Source organism: Pan troglodytes, chromosome X (genome assembly GCF_028858775.2).
Source record: "Pan troglodytes isolate AG18354 chromosome X, NHGRI_mPanTro3-v2.0_pri, whole genome shotgun sequence".
Lineage (NCBI taxonomy): Eukaryota > Metazoa > Chordata > Mammalia > Primates > Hominidae > Pan > Pan troglodytes.
In genome coordinates, this window is record NC_072421.2 from 22,831,144 (window position 1) to 22,858,569 (window position 27,426).

Sequence of the window (27,426 nt, forward strand, 5' to 3'; positions counted from 1 at the left end):
ATTTATTATCATACAGTTCTGTATGATTTATTATCATACAGTTCTGTATGATTTATTATCATACAGTTCTGTATGATTTATTATCATACAGCTCTGTATGTCAGAAGTCTGACATGGATCTCAGTGGACTAAAATCAAAGTGTCAGCAGGGCCACATTCCTTTGTAGAGGTTCTAGGGGAGTATCTGTTTCCTCGCCTTTTCTAGCTTTTAGAGGCTGCCCACATTCCTTAGCTCATGGCCCCTTCGTTTTTCAAAGCCAGCAATGGCCGGTGGAGTCTTCTCATGTTGCATCACTCTGACACTCGCTCTCCTGCCTCCCTTTTCCTCTTGTAAGAACTTTTGTAATTACACTGGGTCCACCTGGACAATCCAGGATAAAGTCTGCATCTCAAGATCCTTAATCACATCATAAAAGTCTCCTTTGCCATGCTTTATTTTTCCAGCTTCATTTTGTGGGGACCATTCCTCTGTGCCTGAATCTTTCTTTGCAGTGAATAAGGTAACATATTCACAGATTCCAGGGATTAGGACGCAGACATCTTTGGGAGGCCGTTATTCTGCCTATTATACAAGAGTTGAATGACTTTTCTGTAAAGGGCCAGATAGTAAAAAATTGAGGCTTTGTGGGGCGTATGGTCTCTGTTACAATATTTAATTCTGCCACTGTAGCAAGAGAGCAAATACAGACAATATGTATATGCATGGGCATGGCTGTGTCCCAATAAAACTTGATTTATGAACACCAAAATTTGAATTTCATATAATTAATTTTCATGTGCCACAACAATATTATTCTTCTTTTGATTTTTCCCCAGTTGTTGAAGTATGTAAAATCCAGTCTTACCTTGAAGCCTGTACAAAAAGCAGCAGCAGGTTGGATTTGGCGTGTGGGCTGTATTAGTTTAGAATATTTGCGTCCTAGCTCATTTAAAGTTTTGAGAAACAATCTTGAATATTGGGAATAATTTTTTTTACCATGCTGGCTGGTTGTCATACATATCGCAGACCTCGACCTTGTGATCTGCACTACTTCTATTTGATTTTTCTTCCCTAGGAGAACCACTTTCCTTTTAATTTTTCATGGAAATTGCTGAAGGTAAAATGATGATAGTTGGTCTTGAAATCTTGTTCCTGTGTGGATGGTAAATTTTTGGAAACACAGGCACAATGAGAAGAATACTCAAATTATGTGAGTTAATCAGAGAAAGTAACCTGTGTATTGACATTCCTGTTTTTTCCCATTAAACCAGAGTCACTCAGAATATTATTGTTAACATTTTTGTTAACATTTTATTGGAGCTGGCTAGATTGGTTAGAATGAAGAGGTAGGTGAGAAAGAAGTGTGTAGCATAATAAAATAGAAAGTATTACATTCCAGAGCACCTTGCTGAGGATAGTTTGCCATCTTACAATATATTATGCCTACCTCTGATTTATTGAATGTGATTTTCTCTTTAAAATATGATACTTTTCTTGCTATAATATTGATGCCTCTTGCCGAATGATAGTTGACCATGAAACACTCATTCATTTTTTTTTCCTTTTTTCTTTCTGTTAGGTCAAGGGGAAGAGGACCCTGGGAGAAAATATTGCTGATAATGGAGGCCTGCGGGAAGCTTTTAGGGTATGCGCTGCTGCATTTACTGTGGTTCTAAAAATCAAGCCATAAAACACCATATGGGTGTACCTCAATTCATACCATAGCCATGTTCTTGAGGAGTTAGTTAGATATTATGGAATTTCTGTAAATAGAAGTGTGTCTCCCCATTGACCCTATTACATAAATAGAACTATATTTCTTTTTTCTTTTTGGGGTGTGAAGTCACCCTAAAGAATAATATTTGTTATTAAGAATCATGTATTTAAAGAATAGCTTTTAGAAAATACATTCACCATCAGATCGAAGCATGCTACAGCAATCTCCTTGGGGCTAGGTTCATTTGTTTTCCTTGAGTACAGGTCTTTCTGTAGTCCTCCTATAAATTTCTCTTAAAATATCAAACTTCTAAATTATGACCAGAGGGTAGTGGTTCTCATATACTGGGCCAAGTGATAGTTCATAATAACGTTTTCATCATCCACTAGTTTGTGGTCAAATAAGAAGCATAAGGATAATACAGAAAGATTTCATAAAGCTAAATGCATTAAATTTAATGACTAGACTGTTGTTCCTGGTTATATCCTTCCTATATTCTAGTTGAAATATACTTTATTTTATAAAATGAGGGCACTAGAAGATGATAGGTTTTCTCTTACGTGTCAAAATGAAAAAAGGTAATATGCGGACCCCAAAATGTATTGCCATAGGGGCCTTGCCATTGTATTAGATTTGTTTGTCCCCTGCTAGGAATTGAAAGAACAGCTTTTTTTCTCCAAGAGTTATTTAACATCTGAATGCTTTGGTCCAGCTGCTTTGGTATACATTGAGCATAAGGCCTTTTTGCAGGTGTACCTGCCTCACTGGTAAGCAATAGGACATGGACTTGTGTTTCTTAAGAAAATTTTGACATGATGCATTTTGCACGTGGCAGGAGTATATATTTGCTATTCCTGTGCTAGCTAAGCAAAGAGAAAAACCCACCGTTGCAGAGACTCATCTCTTCTTCTTCTCTCACCAGGCTTACAGGAAATGGATAAATGACAGAAGGCAGGGACTTGAGGAGCCTCTTCTACCAGGCATCACATTCACCAACAACCAGCTCTTCTTCCTGAGTTATGCTCATGTGAGTAGACTGAGGAAGGGGCATCGGGGATGAGATGCAGGACTTGAGTTTGCTCCTTTGATCAAAGATTTCAAACAAAAGTTTAATGGCATGACTTTGATTTTCAGCAAAAATTTTATCTTGATTATTTTCAGGGTAAATCTCACCTTCTTAATGTTCTGTAGTACATAATTAATTAACTGATTGATTGAATCAAGGTTTATTGGTATTTTTAAAATCAAATGGGTTAGCAGCCCTGTGGGAATTCATTTGATAGTTCCTCAATGTATCTTGACTTCTTAATGTGTTTGATACTATTTATTTGTAACCATTTCTAATAACTTGTTCTTTGGCTTTCATGGGCCTGCTCTTTCCTATATTGCTCCTCCTTTGCCTCATTTGCTGACTTTATGCCACCACTCTCAGCCTGTGGGGGACCCTCCGGGTCATGTTCCCAACTGTCTGATGCATATGCAGAGACCCCTAGAGCTGAAAAAGAACAAAGGCAAGGAGAGTCATGTCACTCTTTTGTGAGTTTAATAGGCTCTTGGAGCAGAAATTGAAAGGAAGTTCTACACGAAATAAAGCACAGTTCTGAGTCTGAGTCTCTGGCTAATGAGGCAAGTGCCAAATCTTTATTAGTTATTATACCGGTTTATGTCATAAACATACGGGCAGCCTTTTCAAAGAAGTCAGGGATAGGTCAATAAAGGTTCTAATGAATGGCCTCACAGTGGGCAAATGTGTATGAATATGCTCAAAGCTAGACAAAGATTTTCATCAGTACAACCTTTTGTTCCTAAGTCTGTCTTTGCTTTCACTGCTAAGTAAGCTCATTCTCACACAAGTCTTCTATAATTCACTCTGGTCAAAGGATTCTTGCTTGCCTGGGGTCTTTTATTGCTTAAAGCTAATAAAAAACACTAAATAAATTATTATTTAGCAACCTAATGTCAACAAAACTCTAGTCATCCACAACATGACTTTCCTTTTAGTTTTCCTGTTTCTATCATCACATCCCATCTTTAGATTTTCCTGGTTAGAAAGCCTGGATTCTTAGGTCTTATTTGATGCATCTGTCCTCAATTTTACTTAAAACATGTATTCCAGAAGCCAGATGTTTCATACTTTTTAAAAAAATTATACTTTAAGTTCTGGGGTACATGTGCAGAGCGTGCAGTTTTGTTACACAGGTATACATGTGCCATGGTAGTTTGCTGCACCCATCAACCCATCACCTACATTAGGTATTTTTCCTAATGCTATAGCTCTTCTAGCCCCCAACCCTCTGACAGGCCCTGGTGTGTGATGTTCCCCTCTCTGTGTCTATGTGTTTTCATTGTTCGACTCCCACTCATGAGTGAGAACATGCGGGGTTTGGTTTTCTGTTCTTGTGATAGTTTGCTGAGAATGATGGTTTCCAGATTCATCCATGTCCCTGCAAAGAACATGAGCTCATCCTTTTTTATGGCTACACAGTATGCTATGGTGTATATGTGCCACATTTTCTTTATCTAGTCTATCACTGATGGACATTTGGGTTGGTGCCAAGTCTTTGCTATTGTGAATAGTGCCACAATAAACATAAGTGTGCATGGCATCTTTATAGTAGCATGGTTTATAATCCTTTGGGTATATACCCAGTAATGGGATGGCTGGGTCAAATGGCATTTCTGGTTCTAGATCCTTGAGGAATCGCCACACTGTCTTCCACAATGGTTGAACTAATTTACACTCCCACCAACAGTGTAAAAGTGCTCCTATTTCTCTACATCCTCTACAGCATCTGTTGTTTCCTGACTTTTTAATGATCACCATTCTAACAGGCATGAGATGGTATCTCATAGTGGTTTTGATTTGCATTTCTCTAATGACCAGTGATGATAATGAGCATTTTTCATATGTTTGTTGGCTGCATAAATGTCTTCTTTTGAGAAATGTCTGTTCGTAGCCTTTGCCCACTTTTTGATGAGGTTGTTTTTTTCTTGTAAATTTGTATAAGTTCTTTGTAGATTCTGGATACTAGCCCTTTGTCAAATGGATAGATTGCAAAAATTTTCTCCCATTCTTTAGGATGCCTCTTCACTCTGGTGATAGTTTCTTTGGCTGTGCAGAAGCTCTTTAGTTTAATTAGATTCCATTTGTCAATTTTGGCTTTTGTTGCCATTGCTTTTGGTGTTTTGGACATGAAGTCTTTGCCCATGCCTATGTTCTGAATGGTATTGCCCAGGTTTTCTTCTAGGATTTTTATGGCTTTAGGTCTTAAGTTTGTTTAAGTCTTTAATCTATCTTGAGTTAATTTTTGTATAAGGTGTAAGGAAGGGATCCAGTTTGTTTTCTGCATATGGCTAGCCAGTTTTCCCAACATCATTTATTAAATAGGGAATCCTTTCCCCATTGCTTGTTTTTGGCAGGTTTGTCAAAGATCAGATGGTTGTAGATGTGTGGTGTTATTTCTGAGGGCTCTGTTCTGTTCCATTGGTCTATATATCTGTTTTGGTACCAGTACCATGCTGTTTTGGATACTGCAGCCTTGTAGTAAAGTTTAAAGTCAGGTAGTGTGATGCCTCCAGCTTTGTTCTTTTTGCTTAGGATTGTCTTGGCTATATGGGCTCTTTTTTTTTTTTTTTTTTTTGGTTCCATATGAAGTTTAAAGTAGTTTTTTCCATTCTGTGAAGAAAGTCAACGGTAGCTTGATGGGGATAGCAATGAATCTCTAAATTACTTTGGGCAGTATGGCCATTTTCACGATATTGATTCTTCCTATCCATGAGCATGGAATGTTTTTCCATTTGTTTGTGTTCTCTCTTATTTCCTTGAGCAGTGGTTTGTAGTTCTCCTTGAAGAGGTCCTTTACATCCCTTGTAAGTTGTATTCCTAGGTGTTTTATTCTCTTAGTGGCAATTGTGAATGGGAGTTGACTCATGATTTGGCTCTCTGTTTGTCTGTTATTGGTGTATAGGAATGCTTGTGATTTTTGCCCATTGATTTTGTATCCTGAGACTTTGCCGAAGTTGCTTATCAGCTTAAGGAGATTTTGGGCTGAGACGATGGGGTTTTCTTAATATACAATCATGTCATCTGCAAACAGAGACAGTTTGACTTCCTCTTTTCCTATTTCAATACCCTTTATTTCTTTCTCTTGCCTGACTGCCCTGGCCAGAACTTCCAACACTATGTTGAATAGGAGTGGTGAGAGAGGGCATCCTTGTCTGGTGCTGGTTTCCAAAGGGAATGCTTCCAGTTTTTGCCCATTCAGTATGATATTAGCTGTGGGTTTGTCATAAATAGCTCTTCCTATTTTGAGATACGTTCCATCAATACCTAGTTTACTGAGAGTTTTTAGCATCAAGGGGTGTTGAATTTTGTCAAAGGCCTTTTCTGCATCTATTGAGATAATCATGTGGTTTTTGTCATTGGTTCTGTTTATGTTTATTGATTTGCATATGTTAAAACAGCCTTGCATCCCATGTATGAAGCCGACTTGATCATGTGATGGATAAGCTTTTTGATGTGCTGCTGGATTTGGTTTGCAAGTATTTTATCGGGTATTTTCGCATAGATGTTCATCAGGGATATTGGCCTGAAAGTTTTCTTTTTTTTTGTTGTGTCTCTGCCAGGTTTTGGTATCAGGATCATGCTGGCCTCATAAAATGAGTTAGGGAGGATTCCCTCTTTTTCTGTGGTTTGGAATAGCTTCAGAAGGAATGGTACCAGCTCCTCTTTGTACCTCTGGTAGAATTCGGCTGTGAATCTGTCTGGTCCTCAACTTTTTTTGGTTGGTAGGCTATTAATTGCTGCCTCAATTTCAGAACTTGTTATTGGTCTATTCAGGGATTCAACTTCTACCTGGTTTAGTCTTGGGAGGGTGTATGTGTCCAGGAATTATTTATCCATTTCTTCTAGATTTTCTAGTTTATTTGCATAGAGGTGTTTATAGTATTCTCTGATGGTAGTTTGAATTTCTGTGGGATTCTTGGTGATATCCTCTATATCATTTTTTATTGCGTCTATTTGATTCTTCTCTCTTTTCTCCCTTATTAGTCTGGCTAGTGGTCTATCTATGTTGTTGATCTTTTCAAAAAACCAGCTCCTGGATTCATTGATTTGTTGAAGGGTTTTTTGTGTCTCTATCTCCTTCAGTTCTGCTCTGATGTTAGTTATTTCCTGTTTTCTGCTAGCTTTTGAATTTGTTTGTTTGCTCTTGCTTCTCTGGTTCTTTTCATTGTGATGTTAGGGTGTCAATTTTAGATCTTTCCTGCTTTCTCTTGTGTGCATTTAGTGCTATAAATTTCTCTCTACACACTGATTTAAATGTGTCCCAGAGATTCTGGTACATTGTGTCTTTGTTCTCACTGGTTTCAAAGAACATCTTTATTTCTGCCTTCATTTTGTTATGTACCCAGTAGTCATTCAGGAGCAGGTTGTTCAGTTTCCATGTAGCTGTGTGGTTTTGAGTGAGTTTCTTAATCCTGAGTTCTAATTTGATTGCACTGAGGTCTGAGAGACTGTTTGTTATGATTTTCTTTCTTTCTTTTGCATTTGCTGAGAAGTGTTTTACTTCCAATTATGTGATCAATTTTACAATAAGAGCGATGAGGTGCTGAGAATATATGTTCTATTGATTTGGGGTGGAGAGTTCTGTAGATGCCTATTAGGTCCACTTGGTCCGGAGCTGAGTTCAAGTTCTGGATATCCTTGTTAATTAATTTTCTGTCCATTTATCTAATATTGACAGTGGGGCGTAAAGTCTCCCACTATTATTGTGTCGGAGTCTAAGTCTCTTTGTAGGTCTCTAAGGACATGCTTTATGAATCTGGGTGTTCCTGTATAGGGTGCATATATATTTAGGATAGTTAGCTCTTCTTGTTGCATTGACCCCTTTACCATTATGTAATGCTCTTCTTTGTCGCTTTTGATCTTTGTTCATTTAAAGTCTGTTTTATCAGAGATTAGGATTGCCACTTCTGCTTTTTTTTTTTTCTTTCTTTCCATTTGCTTGGTAAATATTCCTCCATCCCTTTATTTATTTTGAGCCTATGTGTGTCTTTGCATGTGAGATGGGTTTCCTGAATACAGCACATTGATAGTTCTTGACTCTATCCAATTTGCCAGTCTGTGTCTTTTAATTGGGGCATTTAGCCCATTTACATTTAAGGTTAATATTGTTATGTGTGAATTTGATCCTGTCATTATGCTGCTACCTGGATATTTTACCCATTAGTTGATGCAGTTTCTTCATAGTGTTGATGGTCTTTACAATTTGGTGTTTTTCAGTGGCTGGTGCCAGTTGTTCCTTTCTGTGTTCAGTGCTTCTTTGAGGAGCTCTTGTAAGGCAGGCCTGGTGGTGACAAAATCTCTCAGCCTTTGCTTGTCTGTAAAGGATTTTATTTCTCCTTTGCTTATGAAGCTTAGTTTGGCTGGATATGAAATTGTGGGTTGAAAATTCTTTTCTTTTCTTTGAGATTGTTGAATATTGGCCCTCACTCTCTCCTGGCTTGTAGAGTTTGTGCTGAGAGAGATCCACTGTTTGTTAGTGTGATGGGCTTCCCTTTGTCAGTAACCCGACCTTTCTCTCTGGCTCCCCTTAACTTTTTTTCCTTCATTTCAACCTTGGTGAATCTGACGATTATGTGTCTTGGGTTGCTCTTCTCGAGGAGTATCTTAGTGGTGTTTTCTGTATTTCCTGAATTTGACTGTGGGCCTGTCTTGCTAGGGAGGGGAAGTTCTCCTGGATAATATCCTGCAGAGTGTTTTCCAACTTGGTTCCATTCTCCCCGTCACTTTCAGGTACACCAATCAAACGTAGATTTGGTCTTTTCACATAGTCCCATATTTCTTGGAGGCTTTGTTCATTTCATTTCACTCCTTTTTCTCTAATCTTGTCTTCTCGCTTTATTTCATTGAGTCGAGTTGATCTTCAATCTGTGATATCCTTTCTTCCGCTTGATCAATTCGGCTATTGATACTTGTGTATGCTTCACAAAGTTCTCATGCTGTGTTTTTTAGCTCCATCAGGTCATTTGGGTTCTCCTCTAAACTGGTTATTCTAGTTAGCAATTCATCTAACCTGTTTTCAAGGTTCGTAGCTTCCTTGCATTGGGTTAGAACAATGCTCCTTTAGCTCGGAGAAGTTTGTTATCACCCACCTTCTGAAGCCTACTTCTGTCAATTCGTCAAAATCATTCTCCGTCCAGTTTTGTTCCCTTGCTGGCGAGGTGTTGTGATCCTTTGGAGGAGAGGAGGTATTTTGGTTTTTGGAACTTTTAGCCTTTTTGTGCTGGTTTCTCCCCATCTTTGTGGATTTATCTACCTTTGGTCTTTGATGTTGGTGACCTTCGGATGGGGTATTTTAGTAGACGTGCTGTTCCTTTCTGTTTGTTAGTTTTCCTTCTTACAAACAGGCTCCTCTGCTGCAGGTCTGCTGGAGGTGCACTCCAGACTCTGTTTACCTGGGTATCACCAGCAGAGGCTGCAGAACAGCAAAAATTGCTGCCTGTTCTTCCCTCCGGAAGCTTTGCCCCAGAGGGGCACCTGCCAGATGCCAGCCAGAGCTCTCCTGTATGAGATGTTTGTCGGCCCCTACCGGGAGGTGTCTCCCAGTCAGGAGACACGGGGGTCAGGTACCCACTTGAGGAGGCAGTCTGACCCTTAGCAGAGCTCGACCACTGCGCTGGCTGTCAGGCAGGGACGTTTAAGTCTGCTGAAGCTGTGCCCTCAGCTGCCCCTTCCCCCAAGTGCTCTGTCCTAGGGAGATGGGAGTTTTATCTATAATTCCCTGACTGGGGCTGTTGCCTTTTTTTTTAGAGATGCCCTGCCCAGAGAGGTGACATCTGGCAGTCTGGCCACAGTGGCCTTGCTGAGCTGTGGTGGGCTCCTCCCAGCCCAGTTCAAACTTCCTGGTGGCTTTGTTTACACTGTGAGGGTAAAACCACCGACTGAAGCCTCAGCATTGGGGAACGCCCCTTCCCCCACCAAGCTCAAGTGTCCCAGGTCAATCTCAGACTGCTGCTGTACTGGCAGCGAGAATTTCAAGCCAGTGGATCTTAGCTTGCTGGGCTCTGTGGGGGTAGGACCCGCCAAGCCAGACCACTTGGCTCCCTGGCTTTAGAACCCCTTCTGACGGGAGTGAACGGTTCTGTCTTGCTGGCGTTCCCAGCACCAGTGGGGTATCAAAAAAAAAAAACCACACACACACACACACACACACAGAAAAATAACAACACAACAACAAGAAAAAACTCCTGCAGCTAGTTGGGTGTCTGCCCAAATGGCCACCCAGTTTTGTGCTGGAAACCCAGAGCCCTGGTGGGGTAGGCACTGGAGGGAATCTCCTGTACTGCAGGTTGCGAAGACCGTGGGGAAAGTGCAGTATCTGGACTGGAGTGCACGGTTCCTCAGGCTCAGTCCCTCATGGCTTCTCTTGGGTAGGGGAGAAATTGGGTAGGGGAGAAAATTCCCTGACCCCTTGCACTTCCTGGGTGAGGTGACACCAGACCCTGCTTCGGCTTGCCCTCTGTGGCCTGCACCCACTGTCCAACCAGTCCCAATGAGATGAACTGGGTACCTCAGTTGGAAATGCAGAAATCACCCACTTTCTGCATTGATTTCGCTGGGAGCTGCAGACCAGTGCTGTTCCTATTTGGCCATCTTCTAGTTCTCCTCGATGTTTGTTTCATACTTGTAAGTGCTTTTCAGATTTGACATCTTCTCTCCTGTTTTAGACAGTTTGGGCTGCTATAACAAAGTGTCATAGACTAGGTGGCTTATAAACAACAGAAATTTATCACAGTTCTGGAGGCTGGAAGTCTGAGATCAGAGTGCTAGTGGGAGCTAGTGGGATTGAGTTTTGGTGAGGGCTTTCTTCTGGGTTGCACACTGCCAATTTCTCTCTGTGTCCTCACATGGTGGAAAGAGCTAGCTAGCTGTCTGGCCTCTTCTTATAAGAGTACTAATCCCATTCATGAGGGCTCCACCCTCATGATTTAATTGCCTCCCAAAGGCCCAACTCCTAATGCCATCACATTGATCAGGGCTTCAACATAAGAATTTTGGGGGATAGAAACATTTAGTCCATAGCATCCCCATTACCCTATCTTATCATATATAGGCATAATCTTAATATCCTCTACTCTGGATTATCCCAACAGCCTTATGGAATGTTAATCTGACTTCAGCATATTTTTTTAACCACTGTTATACATACCATTGGAATACCACTTTTATTTCATTACCAACCTGCTGAAAGAACTACAGTGGCTCCCAAATGCCTACCACATTGAAGCCAAATACCTCCATCTGGCTTCCCAAATTTTCAGTATGATCCAACTCCACTCAATCCAATTCAATTTCCCCTAACTCCATTGGGTGAGAAAAAACTCAGCCTTAGTGGGGCAAGTATCCTCGCTTCTACCCTACAATGTCATGCCCATTACTGTCTCTTTGGCTTTGCTTCTGATTCTCCTTCTATAATGCAACCCTTCCTACTCTTCCCCTTCAGATGATTATTCAATCTAAGCTTCATCCTTCAGGATCCATGTTGAGTTCCACTCCCTCCACATCTTCCATAAACTCTTCCCCAAGGACCCCAGTCCTTATTATTTTCTTTTATCTTCAACTCCTTTTACACTTACTTTCATTACCATGCAGTTGAGTACTTAACTGCTCTCCAAATGTTCAAGAATTTTAGTTTTATCTCCACAGCTAATCTTCTGGATCCTTACACTTCCTATCTCCATAGCACCCAGCAAAGATGCTGGGTATATTGAAGACAGTTGCTATTTTTAGATCAATTGCTTGAAATGAATAAAACTAACAATTCAACTAAGGAGACTCCCTTTTACTGGGTCAGATATATAAAATAAGTATACAAAAATAGAACTTTCTAGAGTTGGGATTGGCAAACTAGGGCCAAATATGGCCTGCTGCCTGTTTTTGTAAATAATGTTTTATTGGAAAGCAGCCACATTCCTTCATTTATTCATGATCTGTAGCTGGTTTTGTACTACAGTGGCAGAGTTGAATAATTGAAACAGGGACCTTATAGTCTTCAAAGCCTAAAATCTTTACCATCTGTCTGTCTCTTTTCAGAAAAAGTTTGCTAACCCCTGCTCTAGAGGACAAAGTATAGTGATCTATCAGTTCTTACTATTTACATCCTAGCCCACAATATCTCTTTGTAGATAAAATAAACTAATTGATAGTGAAGTTACTTATAATTCTGAAATGTTTCCAGATATAATACCAAACTATAGCTGATTGATTTATTGTAAACTAAAGAGATAGATTTAGGGGGGAAAAGTGGAAAGCTATTTTATGTCACTAGTGAGAAATTTATCTTGGAGCTTTTCCCACTGACAGAATGAAGAGATTTTTTCAATCTTTTGCACTTTAAAGTAAGTCTGCTTATAAGGAGTAAAATTACTTTCCCTCCTGGGAAGGTACTAAGAAAACAGTAGCAGGCATAATGTGTTTTCAGAAGTCTCTTAAGTGATATATTAAGCAAAGACAATACTATATTATAATATAAGAATATAAGAAGAAATAAGAAATGAGGTAAAATCAAATGCCAGAAACAACTTCATATTAGCCAGCTTCTGAGGAAATCAAGGGATCACATTACAAAACATCATCTTCAAAGTCAAATTCAGAACCACTGTGACTGGTGGTTTATCTTCATCAAAAGCAACAACATCATATCACCTTTCCATGTCCCTGTAGTTGCTGTGACCTCTCATTTTTCTCAGATATTCTTCTAATCCTTCTACTTCTTTCCATTCTATTTTCTACTTATTTAGTGGACATCCATTGAGAACCTTCCTGGTATCTATAAATAATCTAACTAGCCTCTAATTTCTTCCTTCCACTATACACCCCTGCCAGATAAATCTTTTTTAAAATCTGAGTTTTATTATTTTCCTACTCAAGAATGACTTCTTTTAAATATAGTTTAAACAAACACTCTGGCCAACTGCTCAGGACTTCAGAAATCTGACACGGTCCTTCCTCTCCCACTGCTGCCCATTAGGCATCATATACTCCAGCCTAGCTGAATGTCTGGTTCTCTTTCCCCTCAAACATGTCTTTGTTCCCATTTCCCCCTCCACTTAGAATATTTTTTTCCATATTTATGTGTCCTAGTTCAATTCATACTTGAAGACCATATCATACCTCAAGTCATATGGCAAGTCAGGATAAAGTAAGTAAGTTATGCTGCAGAAACAACATGAAAAAGTTTATTTATTGTTCACTCTCCATGTCCAACATGAGTGAGTCAGCAGTGGGGCTCTTGTAGTTTTTAATCAAGAAGTTGGGTTTTGGGCCGGGCATGGCCTGTCATCCCAGCACTTTGGGAGGCCGAGGCAGGTGGATTGCCTGAGGTGAGGAGTTTGAGACCAGCCTGGCCAACATGGAAAAACCCCGTCTGTACTAAAAAAATATAAAAATTAGGCAAGATGGCCTAATAGGAACAGCTCTGGTCTGCAGCTCCCAGCAGGATTGACACAGAAGGTGGGTGATTTCTGCATTTCCAACTGAGGTACCCGGTTCATCTCACTGGGACTGGTTGGAAAGTGGGTGCAGCCCACGGAGGGTGAGCCAAAGCAGGGTGGGACGTCACTTCACCCAGGAAGCACAAGGGGTTGGGGGATTTCCTGTTCCTAGCCAAGGGAAGCCATGAGAGACTGTACCAGGAGGAACAGTGCACTCCAGCCCAGATACTGCGCATTTCCCACAGTCTTCGCAACTGGCAGACCAGGAGATTCCTTACAGTACCGGGCTCGGTGCGTCCCACCCCCATGGAGCCCAGCAAGCTGAGATCCACTGGCTTGAAATTGTCACTGCTAGCACAGCAGTCTGAAGTTGACCTGGGATGCTTAAGCTTGGAGTTGGGAGGGGCATCCACCATTGCTGAGGCTTGAGTAGGCAGTTTTACCCTCACAGTGTAAACAAAGCCACTGGGAAGTTTGAACTAGGTAGAGCCCACAGCAGCTCAGCAAGGCCACTGTGACCAGACTGCCTCTCTAGGCAGAGCATCTCTGAAAAGCAGCAGCCCCAGTCCGGGAATTATAGATAAGACCCCTGAAAAGCAGCAGCCCCAGTCCGGGAATTATAGATAAGACCCCCATCTCCCTGGGACAGAGCATCTAGGGGAAGGGGCAGCTGTGGGCACAGCTTCAGCAGACTTAAACGTCCCTGCCTGACAGCCAGCACAGCGGTCGAGCTCTGCTAAGGGTCAGACTGCCTCCTCAAGTGGGTCCCGGACCCCTGTGTATCCTGGCTGGGAGATACCTCCCAGTAGGGGCTGACAAACATCTCATACAGGAGAGCTCTCACTAGCATCTGGCAGGTGCCCCTCTGTGGACAAAGCTTCCAGAGGAAGGAACAGGCAGCAATCTTTGCTCTTCTGTGTAGACTTCACTGGTGATACCTAGCCAAACAGGGTCTGGAGAGGACCTCCAGCAAACTCCAGCAGACCTACAGCAGAGGAGCCCTGAGTTAGAAGGAAAACTGACAAACAAACAGAAAGGAATAGTAGCAACATCAACAAAAAGGATGTCCGATCAGAGACCATATCCGAAGGTCACCAGCATCAAAGACCAAAGGTAGATAAATCCACGAAGATGGGGAGAAACCAGTGCAAAAAGGCTGAAAACTCCAAAAACCAGAACGCCTCTTCTCCTTCGAAGGATCACAACTCCTCGCCAGCAAGGGAACAAAACTGGACGGAGAAAGAATGATTTTGATGAATTGACAGAAGTAGGCTTCAGAAGGCAGGTGATAACAGACTCCTCCGAGGTAAAGGAGCATGTTCTAACACATTGCAAGGAAGCTAAGAACCTTGAAAACAGGTTAGAGGAACTGCTAACTAGAATAACCAGTTTAGAGGAGAACATAAATGACTTGATGGAGCTGAAAAACACAGCACGAGAACTTTGTGAAGCATACACAAGTATCAATAGCCGAACTGATCAAGCAGAAGAAAGGATATCAGAGATTGAAGATCAACTCAATGAAATAAAGTGAGAAGACAAGATTAGAGAAAAAAGAGTTAAAAGAAATGAACAAAACCTCCAAGAAATATGGGACTCTGTGAAAAGACCAAATCTACATTTGATTGGTGTACCTGAAAGTGACGGGGAGAATGGAACCAAGTTGGAAAACACTCTTCAGGATATTATCCAGGAGAACGTCCCCAACCTAACAAGGCAGGCCAACATTCAAATTCAGGAAATACAGAGAACACCGCAAAAATATTCCTCGAAAAGAGCAACCCAAGACATATAATCGTCAGATTTACCAAGGTTGAAATGAAGGAAAAAAGGTTAAGGGGAGCCAGAGAGAAAGGTCGGGTTACCCACAAAGGGACGCCCATCAGACTAACAAAGGATATTTCGGCAGAAACCCTACAAGCCAGAAGAGAGAGGGGGCAAATATTCAACAATTTCAAAGAAAAGAATTTTCAACCCACAATTTCATATCCAGCCAAACTAAGCTTCATAAGCAAAGGAGAAATAAAATCCTTTACAGACAAGCAAAGGCTGAGAGATTTTGTCACCACCAGGCCTGCCTTACAAGAGCTCCGCAAAGAAGCACTGAACACAGAAAGGAACAACTGGTACCAGCCACTGAAAAACACCAAATTGTAAAGACCATCAACACTATGAAGAAACTGCATCAACTAATGGGCAAAATATCCAGGTAGCAGCATAATGACAGGATCAAATTCACACATAACAATATTGACCTTAAATGTAAAGGGGCTAAATGCCCCAATTAAAAGACACAGACGGGCAAATTGGATAAAGAGTCAAGACCCATCAGTGTGCTGTATTCAGGAAACCCATCTCACGTGCAGAGACACACATAGACTCAAAATAAAGGGATGGAGGAAGATCTACCAAGCAAATGGAAAGCAAAAAACAAAAACAAACAAACAAACAAAAAAAACAGAGGTTGCAATCCTAGTCTCTGATAAAACAGACTTTAATCCAACAAAGATCAAAAGAGACAAAGAAGAGCATTACATAATGGTAAAGGGGTCAATGCAGCAAGAAGAGCTAACTATCCTAAATATATATGCACCCAATACAGGAGCACCCAGATTCGTAAAGCAAGTTCTCAGAGACCTACAAAGAGACTTAGATTCCCAAACAGTAACAGTGGGAGACTTTAACACCCCACTGTCAACACTAGACAGATTGAGACAAAATTAATTAACAAGGATATCCAGGACTTGAACTCAGCTCTGGACCAAGTGGACCTAACAGGCATCTACAGAACTCTCCATCCCAAATCAACAGAATATACATTCTTCTCAGCACCACATCACACTTATTCCAAAATTGACCACATAGTTGGAGGTAAAACACTTCTCAGCAAATGCAAAAGAAAGAAAGAAAATCATAACAAACAGTCTCTCAGACCACAGTGCAAACAAATTAGAACTCAGGATTAAGAAACTCACTCAAAACTCCCCAACTACATGGAAACTGAACAACCTGCACCTGAATGACTATTAGGTAAATAACAAAATGAAGGCAGAAATAAAGATGTTCTTTGAAACTAACGAGAACAAAGACACAACGTACCTGAATCTCTGGGACACATTTAAAGCAGTGTGTAGAAAGAAATTTATAACAAACACTAAATGCCCACAAGAGAAAGCAGGAAAGATCTAAAATTGACACCCTAACATCACAGTTAAAAGTACTAGAGAAGCAAGAGCAAACAAATTCAAAAGCCAGCAGAAAACAAGAAATAACTAAGATCAGAGCAGAACGGAAGGAGATAGAGACATGAAAAACCCTTCAAAACATCAATGGATCCAGGAGCTGGCTTTTCAAAAAGATCAACAAAATAGACCACTAGCCAGACTAATAAAGAATAAAAGAGGGAAGAATCAAATAGACGCAATAAAAAAATGATAAAGGCGACATCACCACCGATCCCACAGAAATACAATCTACCATCAGAGAATACTATAAACACCTCTATGCAAATAAACTAGAAAATCTAGAAGAAATGGATAAATTCCTGGGCACATACACCCTCCCAAGACTAAACCAGGCAGAAGTTGAATCCCTGAATAGACCAATAACAAGTTCTGAAATTGAGGTAGCAATTAATAGCCTACTAACCAAAAAAAAGTTGAGGACCAGACAGGTTCACAGCCGAATTCGACCAGAGGTACAAAGAGGAGCTGGTACCATTCCTTCTGAAACTATTCCAAACAATAGAAAGAGAGGGAATCCTTCCTAACTCATTTTATGAGGCCAGCATGATCCTGATACCAAAACCTGGCAGAGACACAACAAAAAAAGAGAATTTTAGACCAATATCCCTGATGAACATCAATGCAAAAATCCTCAGTAAGATATTGGCAAACTGAATCCAGTGGCACATCAAAAAGCTTATCCACCACAACCAAGTTGGCTTCATACCTGGGATGCAAGGCTGGTTCAACATATGCAAATCAATAAACGTAATCCATCACATACACAGAACCAATGACAAAAACCACACGATTATTTCAATAGATGCAGAAAAGGCATTCAACAAAATTCAACACCCCCTGATGCTAAAAACTCTCAATAAACTAGGTATCGATGGAACATATCTCAAAATAATAAGAGCTATTTATGACAAACCCACAGCCAATATCATACTGAATGGGCAAAAACTGGAAGCATTCCCTTTGAAAACCAGCACAAGACAAGGATGCCCTCTCTCACCACTCCTATTCAACATAGTGTTGGAAGTTCTGGCCAGGGCAATCAGGCAAGAGAAATAAAGGTTATTCAAATAGGAAGAAAGGAAGTCAGATTGTCTCTGTTTGCAGATGACATGATGGATTGTATATTAAGAAAACCCCATCGTCTCAGCCCAAAATCTCCTTAAGCTGATTAGCAACTTCAGCAAAGTCTCAGGATACAAAATCAATGTGCAAAAATCACAAGCATTCCTATACACCAATAACAGACAAACAGAGAGCCAAATCATGAGTCAACTCCCATTCACAATTGCCACTAAGAGAATAAAGTACCTAGGAATCCAACTTACAAGGGATGTGAAGGACCTCTTCAAGGAGAACTACAAACCACTGCTCAACAAAATAAAACAAATGGAAGAACATTCCATGCTCATGGATAGGAAGAATCAATATCGTGAAAATGGCCATACTGCTCAAGGTAATCTAATCTATAGATTCAATGCCAACCCCATCAAGCTACCAATGACTTTCTTCACAGAATTGGAAAAAACTACTTTAAACTTCATATGGAACCAAAAAGGAGCCCATATAACCAAGACAGTCCTGGGCAAGAAGAACAAAGCTGGAGGCATCACACTACCTGATTTTAAACTTTACTGCAAGGCTGCAGTAACCAAAACAGCATGGTACTGGTACCAAAACAGATATGTAGACCAGTGGAATAGAACAGAGCCCTCAGAAATAACACCACACATCTACCACCATCTGATCTTTGACAAACCTGACAAAAACAAGAAATGGGGAAAAGATTCTGTATTTAATAAATGGTGTTGGGAAAACTGGCTCGCCATATGCAGAAAACTGAAACTGGACCCGCTCCTTACACCTTAAACAAAAAATCAACTCAAGATGGACCAAAGACTTAAACGTAAGACCTAGGACCATAAAAATCCTAGAAGAAAACCTGGGCAATACCATTCAGGGCATAGGCATGGGCAAGGACTTTATGTCTAAAACACCAAAATCAATGGCGACAAAAGCCAAAATTGACAAATGGAATCTAATTAAGCTAAAGAGCTTCTGCACAGCAAAAGAAACTATCATCAGAGTGAACAGGCAACCTAGAGGATGGGAGAAAGTTTTTGCAATCTACCCATCTGACAAAGGGCTAATATCCAGAATCTACAAAGGACTTACACAAATTTACAAGAAAAAAACCACCCCATCAAAAAGTGAGTGAAGCGTATGAACAGACACTTCTTAAAAGAAGCCATTTATGCAGCCAACAAACATATGAAAAATGCTCATTTTCACTGGTCATTAGAGAAATGCAAATCAATCAAAACCACTATGAGATACCATCTCATGCCAGTTAGAATGGCCATCATTGAAAAGTCAGGAAACAACAGATGCTGGAGAGAATGTGGAGAAATAGGAACACTTTTACATTGTTGGTGGGAGCGTAAACTAGTTCAACCATTGTGGAAGACAGTGTGGCGATTCCTCAAGGATCTAGAACCAGAAATACCATTTGACCCAGCAATCCCATTACTGGGTATATACCAAAATAATTTTAAATCATTCTACTATAAAGACACCATGCATACGTATGTTTATTGCGGCACTGTTCACAATAGCAAAGACTGGGAACCAACCCAAATGCCCATCAATGATAGACTGGATAAAGAAAAGGTGGCACATATACACCATGGAATACTATGCAGCCATAAAAAAGAATGAGCTCATGTTCTTTGCAGGGACATGGATGAAGCTGGAAGCTATCATTCTCAGCAAACTAACACAGGAACAGAAAACCAAACACCACATTTTCTCGCTCATAAATGGGAGTTGAACAATGAGAACACATGGACACAGGGAGGGGAACATCACACACCAGGGCCTGTCAGGGGGTGGGGGACTAGGGGAGGGATAGCATTAGGAGAAATGCCTAATGTAGATGACGGGTTGACGGGTCCAGTAAACCATCATGGCACATGTATACCTACGTAAGAAGCTTCCACGTTCTGCATATGTACCCCAGAATTTAAAGTATAATAAAAAAAATACAAAAATTAGCTGGGCGTGGTGGTGTGCACCTGTAATCCCAGCTACTTGGGAGGCTGAGGCAGGAGAATCGCTTGAACCCAGGAGGTGGAGGTTGCAGTGAGCCAAGATTGTGCCATTGCACTCCAGCCTGGGTGACGGAGCGAGACTCCATGTCAAACCAAACAAACAAACAAAAAACTTGGGTTTTAGAGTCTATATCTTGGCATGTGCTTCTGTGGATACCACAGGAGTAGAAAAGACATACGAGGATATGTGCACTGGCCGTTAGTGTAGCATCTTAAATTGTTCTTAAGGCTCTTAAAACTTCTGTCAGGTTTTAAAGCTTCTGCCGGGAAGTAACATATATTACTTCTGCTTCTGCTCACACTTCATTGGCCAGAACAAGCCATATCGCCATGCCCAACTTCAAAGGAGATGGAGAAGTGTACTTCAGTCCTAGGCCCAGACTAGGGTGAAGCGAGCAAGGCACTCAGGGGCAGACTACTAACTTCTCATCACCATCCTCAATAATGGGTGGCTGATTCATTTTATTGATTTGAATGAGTATGGTTAAATTTGAGAAGGACTATTTCAAACATTAAATTCATTGAATGAATACACTGGTCGATTCCTGGGCTCATATACGATTCTCTTGATTTAAAGCACTTGTCTGGAAACTTTTCTCACTTACTCAAATTGTGAAATTATTCACATTGATAAAACCTTCTACTCTGGGGATCAGAATAATAGATGTTATTACCGATGACGGTTTTATTTGATCTTGTAAAACTGTTTGTCATCCATTGGTTCTAAAATTATTCCTCGGTATAATTTGGAGCAGTTAAAACAGTAGAAAATACATAATTGGAATGAAAGCTCATTTGTTGGGATGCTTTTCTCTTCTAGGTGAGGTGCAATTCCTACAGACCAGAAGCTGCCCGAGAACAAGTCCAAATTGGTGCTCACAGTCCCCCTCAGTTTAGGTAAATGGGCAAATGGGTGACGGCAGTTTTTAACTGTGCATCTCCCCCCTTCCTCCCCCACCCAGCCATCCAAGGGCTCTACCAGATAGGTGATCTGAAAAAAATCCCACATTGTGAACGTGTGATTTCCATTTTGCAGCCAAAAAATATCTGGCCACACGGAAACTAAATATCTTCTTTCATTAGTAGTAAGCTGGTTTAGTCAGCACTCTCTCACCTGAATTTCTGGTGATGGTACCTGTACGTATCTAGTCTAGTGCTACATCAAGTGCCAATGAGACTATACAAGACTCCAGAGGTAATTCGGAATCCGAATCATAGCTTTAGTATTACATCCCATTATCTTCTAGTTTTTGAAAGAGTCTCAGTAAACTGCATTATTGGACTTACTCAACTGCTTACTTTTTTGTCCAAAAAAATAGCCTTTATTGTCTTAGGAAAGGATGAGATTTGATGTACTCTGCCTTAAAACACCTAGAGCTCTGGTTTATTTTGTTTTAAAGAATATCCCCTTTAATACCTCTTGTTCTTTCACACAGTCAACCAGCAAACATGAATGAATGGCCACTTTCTAAATAGCTCTGAACACAAAGGAGGATACATAGTATTATTCAGCAATTATAATTTATATCTAGAGTTAGAGAGTCTACATTTTGGCTTTCAGGTGGGATCATATTTTGAAACAGTAGCTTATACAAAAAAGGAAAAGGATTATGAATTGCAGTCTTATTTGTCAGAATGTATAAAACATTAAGTACAAAAAAAATTAAAGTTAATATTACTCACCCTGTACTCGGTCGTATAGGTTGACAGAAATTTTCTATAGTACCGGAAAGATAAGTATGATGAGAAACCCAAAAACCATAATAATTTATATGTATTCATTCTTTGTTTAGGGCATTATATCTGGATATCTTTATATTTAATGTTTAAATGGATCTATTAGCATATTGCAAGAAAGCCATCTAAAATTTCTTCTATATTTTAAAATCTTATTCTTAAGATCTTGCCTTAGAAATGCTTCAGAAATTGACTATAAATTACCCACTAGCATAAAAATCTAATCACTATGTTGGAAATTTCTCCCCCACTGGGCTAAACTGTCATGAAGGCTGACGGTCTCGAATGTACTAAAATGTGTTCCCACTGACAAATGGTGCAGATGAAATCACACAGTAGATTAATTACTCAACAGATAAGTTTTCAGAAACTTATTTCCTTTAACTAGTTGCCTGTAATGTTGAATTTTACAGTGCATGCTTACTAATTATCAACTATATTCTATCTTTAACACTTGCCTAGGGTGAATCACATTATGAAATATGCATCCCTACCCATATATTCAGCTAAAACAACAAGAGGTTATGAAGATTTTTTGGATACAGTCCATTACATTTATGCAAATGCAAATGCCCGCAGGTAACAAAGTCATTAGGGAAGAAATAGTCAGGGACTGAGAATGCTGAGTCTCTAGTCAACCCTTTGAACACGGAGTTGAGTAAGAAATAGAAGGGGGGAAGTTTTTTGTGTGTGTGTGTGCTGGCTTGTTACTGAGGTCTGCAGTAACTATAGATTTTGAGTGCAGCAGAAATCACACAATGGCAATACCACTTCCAAAAGGCAGCTACAATCAAAGTGCTGAGTATGAATTCAGTCTTTGCTGTAGTTGGAAGCCTGTAAGAATGTGATATATTGGAGCTAACTCCAGTGAAGAATTATCAGTAATAACTAGATACCATTCATTAATTGATTGATTGTTGCATTAATCAAATTCTGGGCAACTGTGAGCTTCCCATACCTAACACTAATTCAGAGAAAATGTTTTGCAGATTGAATGAATTCTTTAAAAATAGCTGGAAATGCAACAGCATGGATGACTCTTATAGACATTATATTCAGTGAAAGAAATCAAAGACCAAACAGTACATACCGTGGATTCCATTCACATGAAGTTCAAAATCAGGCAAAGCTATGGCAATAGAAGTCAGAATAGTAGGTTATCTTGGGAGATGCTGTTGGTATGGAACAGGCAGGAGCCTTCTGGGTGCTGGAATGTCTTGATCTGGCAGATAGTAATATGGGCATATACACACAAAAACTGGCAAGTTCTACATTTAATATTTTGTATACTTTATGTCAGTTATACTTTCCATAAAGTTTTTAAAAAGTTAGAAAAACTAATATTGGTGATGATACAGTTTTAAAAGAATTTTGAAGACTGTTCGAAGAGTAATAGGGGCATGTGCTTGGCATTCAGGAGATGCTGGTTCTAGTCTGTTAATTTTTTCTGGAAATTTACTTAATCATTTTGGGCTTTAGTTGTCTCCCTGTAAACAGATTAAAAGAATGCCAACATTCTTTCTAGCAATATTCTGCTACAATTTTATACAGAACCTGTTGATGTGCAAGAATTATATGACATATGCTTTGACATATCTTTTTTCAGGGTCAATGGTGCAATTAGTAACTTTGAAGAATTCCAGAAAGCTTTTAACTGTCCACCCAATTCCACGATGAACAGAGGCATGGACTCCTGCCGACTCTGGTAGCTGGGACGCTGGTTTATGGCATCCTGAGACAGTTGCACAGTGCCAGCAGAGGCTGCACTGAGCCTTCATCGCCCATTGCTTTAGGCCTGGAGACTTTCATTTTTAGTGCATTTTCATTATTTGGGTAGGTGACCTGCTTGGATCTAGCAGTATCTGTTCAAAGTTGTAGGGCTTATAAAGTGGAATATAAGAATGAACTAAGTATGTTTCTTTAGAAAATCAAACCAACAAAAATAAATCCCTAGGCTACTTTTGTTAAAATGCTATCTGCTAAATTGTTGCTATTGTCCATTTTAGTGTGTTGGCCACAGTTATGTGGTACATAGCATTTCAATCTATAGCTTTGTGGGAAGCCTAAATTGATGTATCCTTTAAAAGTTCAATCTATTAAACTCGTAGCCTCTCAATGATGAAGACATGTGCATGAATACCTGGGAGGGCTTGCTGCTCTGTGGAATGCAGTGCAAGTTTTTATGGACAGTAATTACACAGCATTCCTCAACTGTAAGGTAGTTAAATTAGAAATATGTTTGATCTCCATTTTACACTTTTTCATGAAGTTCTTGCCTTCAGCTTTGGAGTCTGTTGGAATGAAAATGTGTCTCACAGCTTGCATCTGATGTAGCAGATTGCCCTGTTCAAGTCAGCATGAACAAAGCTCGCAGAAAGGCTACTAGGTAATGGATTTGAGTTTATTCAGTAGAAAAAAGGGAATGAGGACATATCTTTAGGTCCCAGAAGAAGCAAAACCTCCTAGTTACATAACAGCAGGGAAACTAGGAGATGAAATCTCCAAAATTTTGTCCAGTCTGTATGAACTGCAGTGATTGTCTGTCTGCTAGACACTTTTTTTAGCCTAATTCTTGTTCGTTTCATTACCTTCATATGTGTGCATTGTACTGGTTTTGAAATGAGCAGACATTGAGAAAACAATTTTCTGATTCCCCATTAGGAACATATGATTTTCATTTCCCTTTAGTGCAAAGGAACAAACATCACATTGAGGAGGGAGAAATGTACCCTTCTTTTTCAGCTTAATGTTAGCTCTCTTTAAAAAAAAAACATTTTTGAAAAATTTCTTGATTGATGACATTCTAGAATTTATTGATTCAATTTAAAATTCCCTGCATAGTCCAAATAAACATAATTTTTACTCTTCAAGTCATCTAAAGAGTTGTGAGAAAGAGCAGTACTATGTGTTTTATCCTTAGAGCATTATCCTTCTAAGTGAACTCCTTTCTTATTACTGAGTGTGTGTGTGTGTGTGTGTGTGTGTGTGTGTGTGTAGGATAAAATTGTAATGGCCTTAAAGTTGTTACCTGGCATTTTTGGTTTCTTAAAATAATAGGCATCCCCATACTCCCTTTACATTATTCATTATACATGAGGTGCTGGGTTAAGTGGACCAATAGGAAAATCTCAAAAGCAAAATGACAAATTCAGATTAACCACAGGAAGCCATTGTGTGTCCCTGTGATTTGTGATTCTTTTAAAATATATATATATATGTATGTATGTGTGTGTGTGTGTGTGTGTGTGTGTGTGTGTCATGTCCTTTTGTAGCCAAGGGAACGTTTGAAGGGAGAAAAATGGAGGGGCACCATCATGAGGAAACAATTATACTGCATTAGACAGAGGAGAGCGATTTTCCCCTTGACTTCTTCCTCTCTGAATGGATAAACTTGTGAAGGGCAGCTACCTTGTCCTCCTCTTAACCTGGCTTAATGTGACCTTAGTTTGTATTTCTAAAAACAAGCAGTATTAGGTTGGAATTGTATGTGTCTTTTCTCTGGAGGAAGCATTCTGGCTTGGTTTAGACATATAAGATACTCTGTTTTATTCCTGGACTTGGGTGTTTAAAATCAGCTGAGGTTTATCATGCTTATATGAATAGTGTTTCCCTTCTAGATTTCCTTTATAAACTCCAAATAAACACATTCCTGCAGGTCAGAGAAAGTGTTTGATAAAAGCATAGAATTATGGCTTTGGAAAGACAAACTAAGTCACTTGTTGGTTTAGCAAAACTGGTTGGTGATTAGTTGGGGCCCTCACAGTTTCTAGATGAGAAGCTTACCTTATCCTGATTAACTTTACTTGCTGTAACTGTTATACCGAAAATTGTAGGTAGGATGTCCATTACTAAAACAAAGCAGAACAAAACAACAAACCAAAAGCAGCAATACCAAATCATCACTACTAGCTAGAACAATGAGAAGGATTGAATTATCCAAATACATGCTTATGTTTAACTCAACTCTTCCAATTACATTCTCATTGTCCTTTCTCTTGGATACAGATTGCTAAGATAAACAGACACTGATTAAGTGGTAGAAACAGCAAGGTAAAATGCAACTGGAAGGGAAAGAAAAAAGTAGGGAGAAGCTGGCCTATGGATGTGGCTTTGAAGAGAAGACAGGATTTTGGCATTCCTTGCTAAGCACATTCAATGGAGGAGAGCCATGAAGTTTTACAAAAATAATTATGGTAAATTAAAAGGATATTAGATATTGGATCTCAGACTAGGGCTGCTATAATACAGTTCTCTGATTCACACACCAGATGTTCTGCCAGCGAACTATTGTCTGGGCATTGGAAGGAGTTAGGTTTTTTGTGTTTGTGAAAATCTCCTGGATTAGTAAAAAAATTTTCTAGATATAAAGTGGTTTTATTTGGGCTCATGACCATTGCCCAAAGTGTACTGAGCTTTTCACTAAGTGCTCAGCATTGGCCTCCTGTTCTCATTTATTCATTTTATGAGATGGACTTGGACATCACTAATGCAAACACAGGATTCATAAATTATCCTGAAGTTTATTTAGTGCCTTGCCTCAATGGAGCTTAAAGCATAGCACATAAATTTTATCTTATTTAGCCCTGGAGCATCACTAAGAAGCAGCTAGGAACTATGGCTTGCCAGACAGATTATGCTTGTGCCAGAGAAGTGGAGAAGCCTGAAATCTCTTGTCAAGTATCCCACAGGAAGGAAAGGTAGTCTTTGGGCTTTGGTCTACTGAACTGTGGATTAAATTCTATCCCTTAGATTATCCCATTTCTAAATACATTTATTCAATCAGTATTTCTGTAATCACTTAGCATTTGATAGGCTTCTTCCTTGATACATTTAACATAATGCCTCAGTTGCATATTACATTATGGAAGAATATACGATTGCTTCATATAACAACAACATTCTCATCACCAGTGACAGTGTCCTACTGGTTTGAAGAAAGATATTCTTGGATTATGCGTTTTATATCTAAATGGTTATTCTGAGACTGGTTGTATTTTCTTCTCCTACTCGTGAAACGATGTGAACAAGCATTTTAAGGACAATAAAAAGTTAGTTGGTTGAAGGCTTTCTGTGTCTTTCTTTTTTAAAAATATTAAAATCTATTAGATCTGTTAACATATTCCATCCTGTTTTACATAACATTTGCCAAAAAATAGTGTACAATAACTATACTTACTAGCTTTCTTGGCTTAGAAAACTGAGATTTGAATGCAGTAACTTTCTCCATAGACAAGAAGGTATTTACGAGGTTGTCATTATATTTTCTTCCAGAATGTAAGTCAGCAGATATGGTTTATTGCCTTTGTAATAATATTTCTATAGAGAAAGAGATGCCTCTGAGGAAATTATCAGCGATGACAGGGGATAGGGCTGATCTCACAAAAGTGACAATGAACATCACAGTTACTATCAAATCAAACAATCTCTGTGTTATCATCATTCTTTAACAATCCAGTCAATTTATAGTTGTTATTCATTCAGCACACAGTAACTGAGCACCCATTATATTTAAATCACCAAACTAGCTATATTTAGGTGGATAATATACAGTGTCTGGGCTTCAGTGAACAGTCTGGTCTAACATGGGAGATGGATATATAAACTGTTTCAATTACCCTACTGAGTGATTATGATATATAAGTAAATCAGGTTGTGGTTTGGAACACAGAGAAAGAATTCTTCAACTTTTGTCTGGTGGATACTATTGGTGTTTCCTCTGCGCAGATCCCAGCAAATTCCTTTTACTGGGTGGCCTTATCTCATCTTCGGTCTGCTTTTGTTTCTAATTGGCTGTGGCTCTCTAGGGTGGCTGCCCTCATGCTACTGGAGCCTCTTTGCCCAATGCACTTTCAGAGAACTGGAAGTGCCTCGTGACCCTTAGACAATGACTGAGTGGTATGGGACTCTGCATGCCTGACTACCTCCCTGAGTTCAGACAAATCCAGAGGCATACAATAGAATTTATACTGATTTCTCTGTGGTGTCTTTCTTTTAGCATTATGCTGACAGTGCAAATTGAGTCCCCTGTTGATTAAACACCTTTCTGGCACTGATATGTTCCAAGATCTGGAAAAGGCCGGGTGCAGTGGCTTACGCCTGTAATCCCAGCACTTTGGGAGGCCGAGGTGGGTGGATCACGAGGTC

At 39.7% G+C, this 27,426-nt stretch overlaps 1 protein-coding gene across 1 annotated transcript in view; it reads left to right on the top strand.

Moving 5' to 3' along the window:
- PHEX (phosphate regulating endopeptidase X-linked) overlaps positions 1-26,345 on the top strand; it is a 219,083-nt gene extending 192,738 nt beyond the window's left edge. The window contains exons 19-22 of the mRNA XM_003317380.7: positions 1,560-1,625; positions 2,620-2,724; positions 20,366-20,442; positions 22,889-26,345. Of these exons, the coding sequence (XP_003317428.2) occupies positions 1,560-1,625; positions 2,620-2,724; positions 20,366-20,442; positions 22,889-22,991 (351 nt within the window). The 3' untranslated portion in view covers positions 22,992-26,345. The remainder of the gene's footprint in view (positions 1-1,559; positions 1,626-2,619; positions 2,725-20,365; positions 20,443-22,888) is intronic.
- Positions 26,346-27,426: the final 1,081 nt, after the last annotated feature.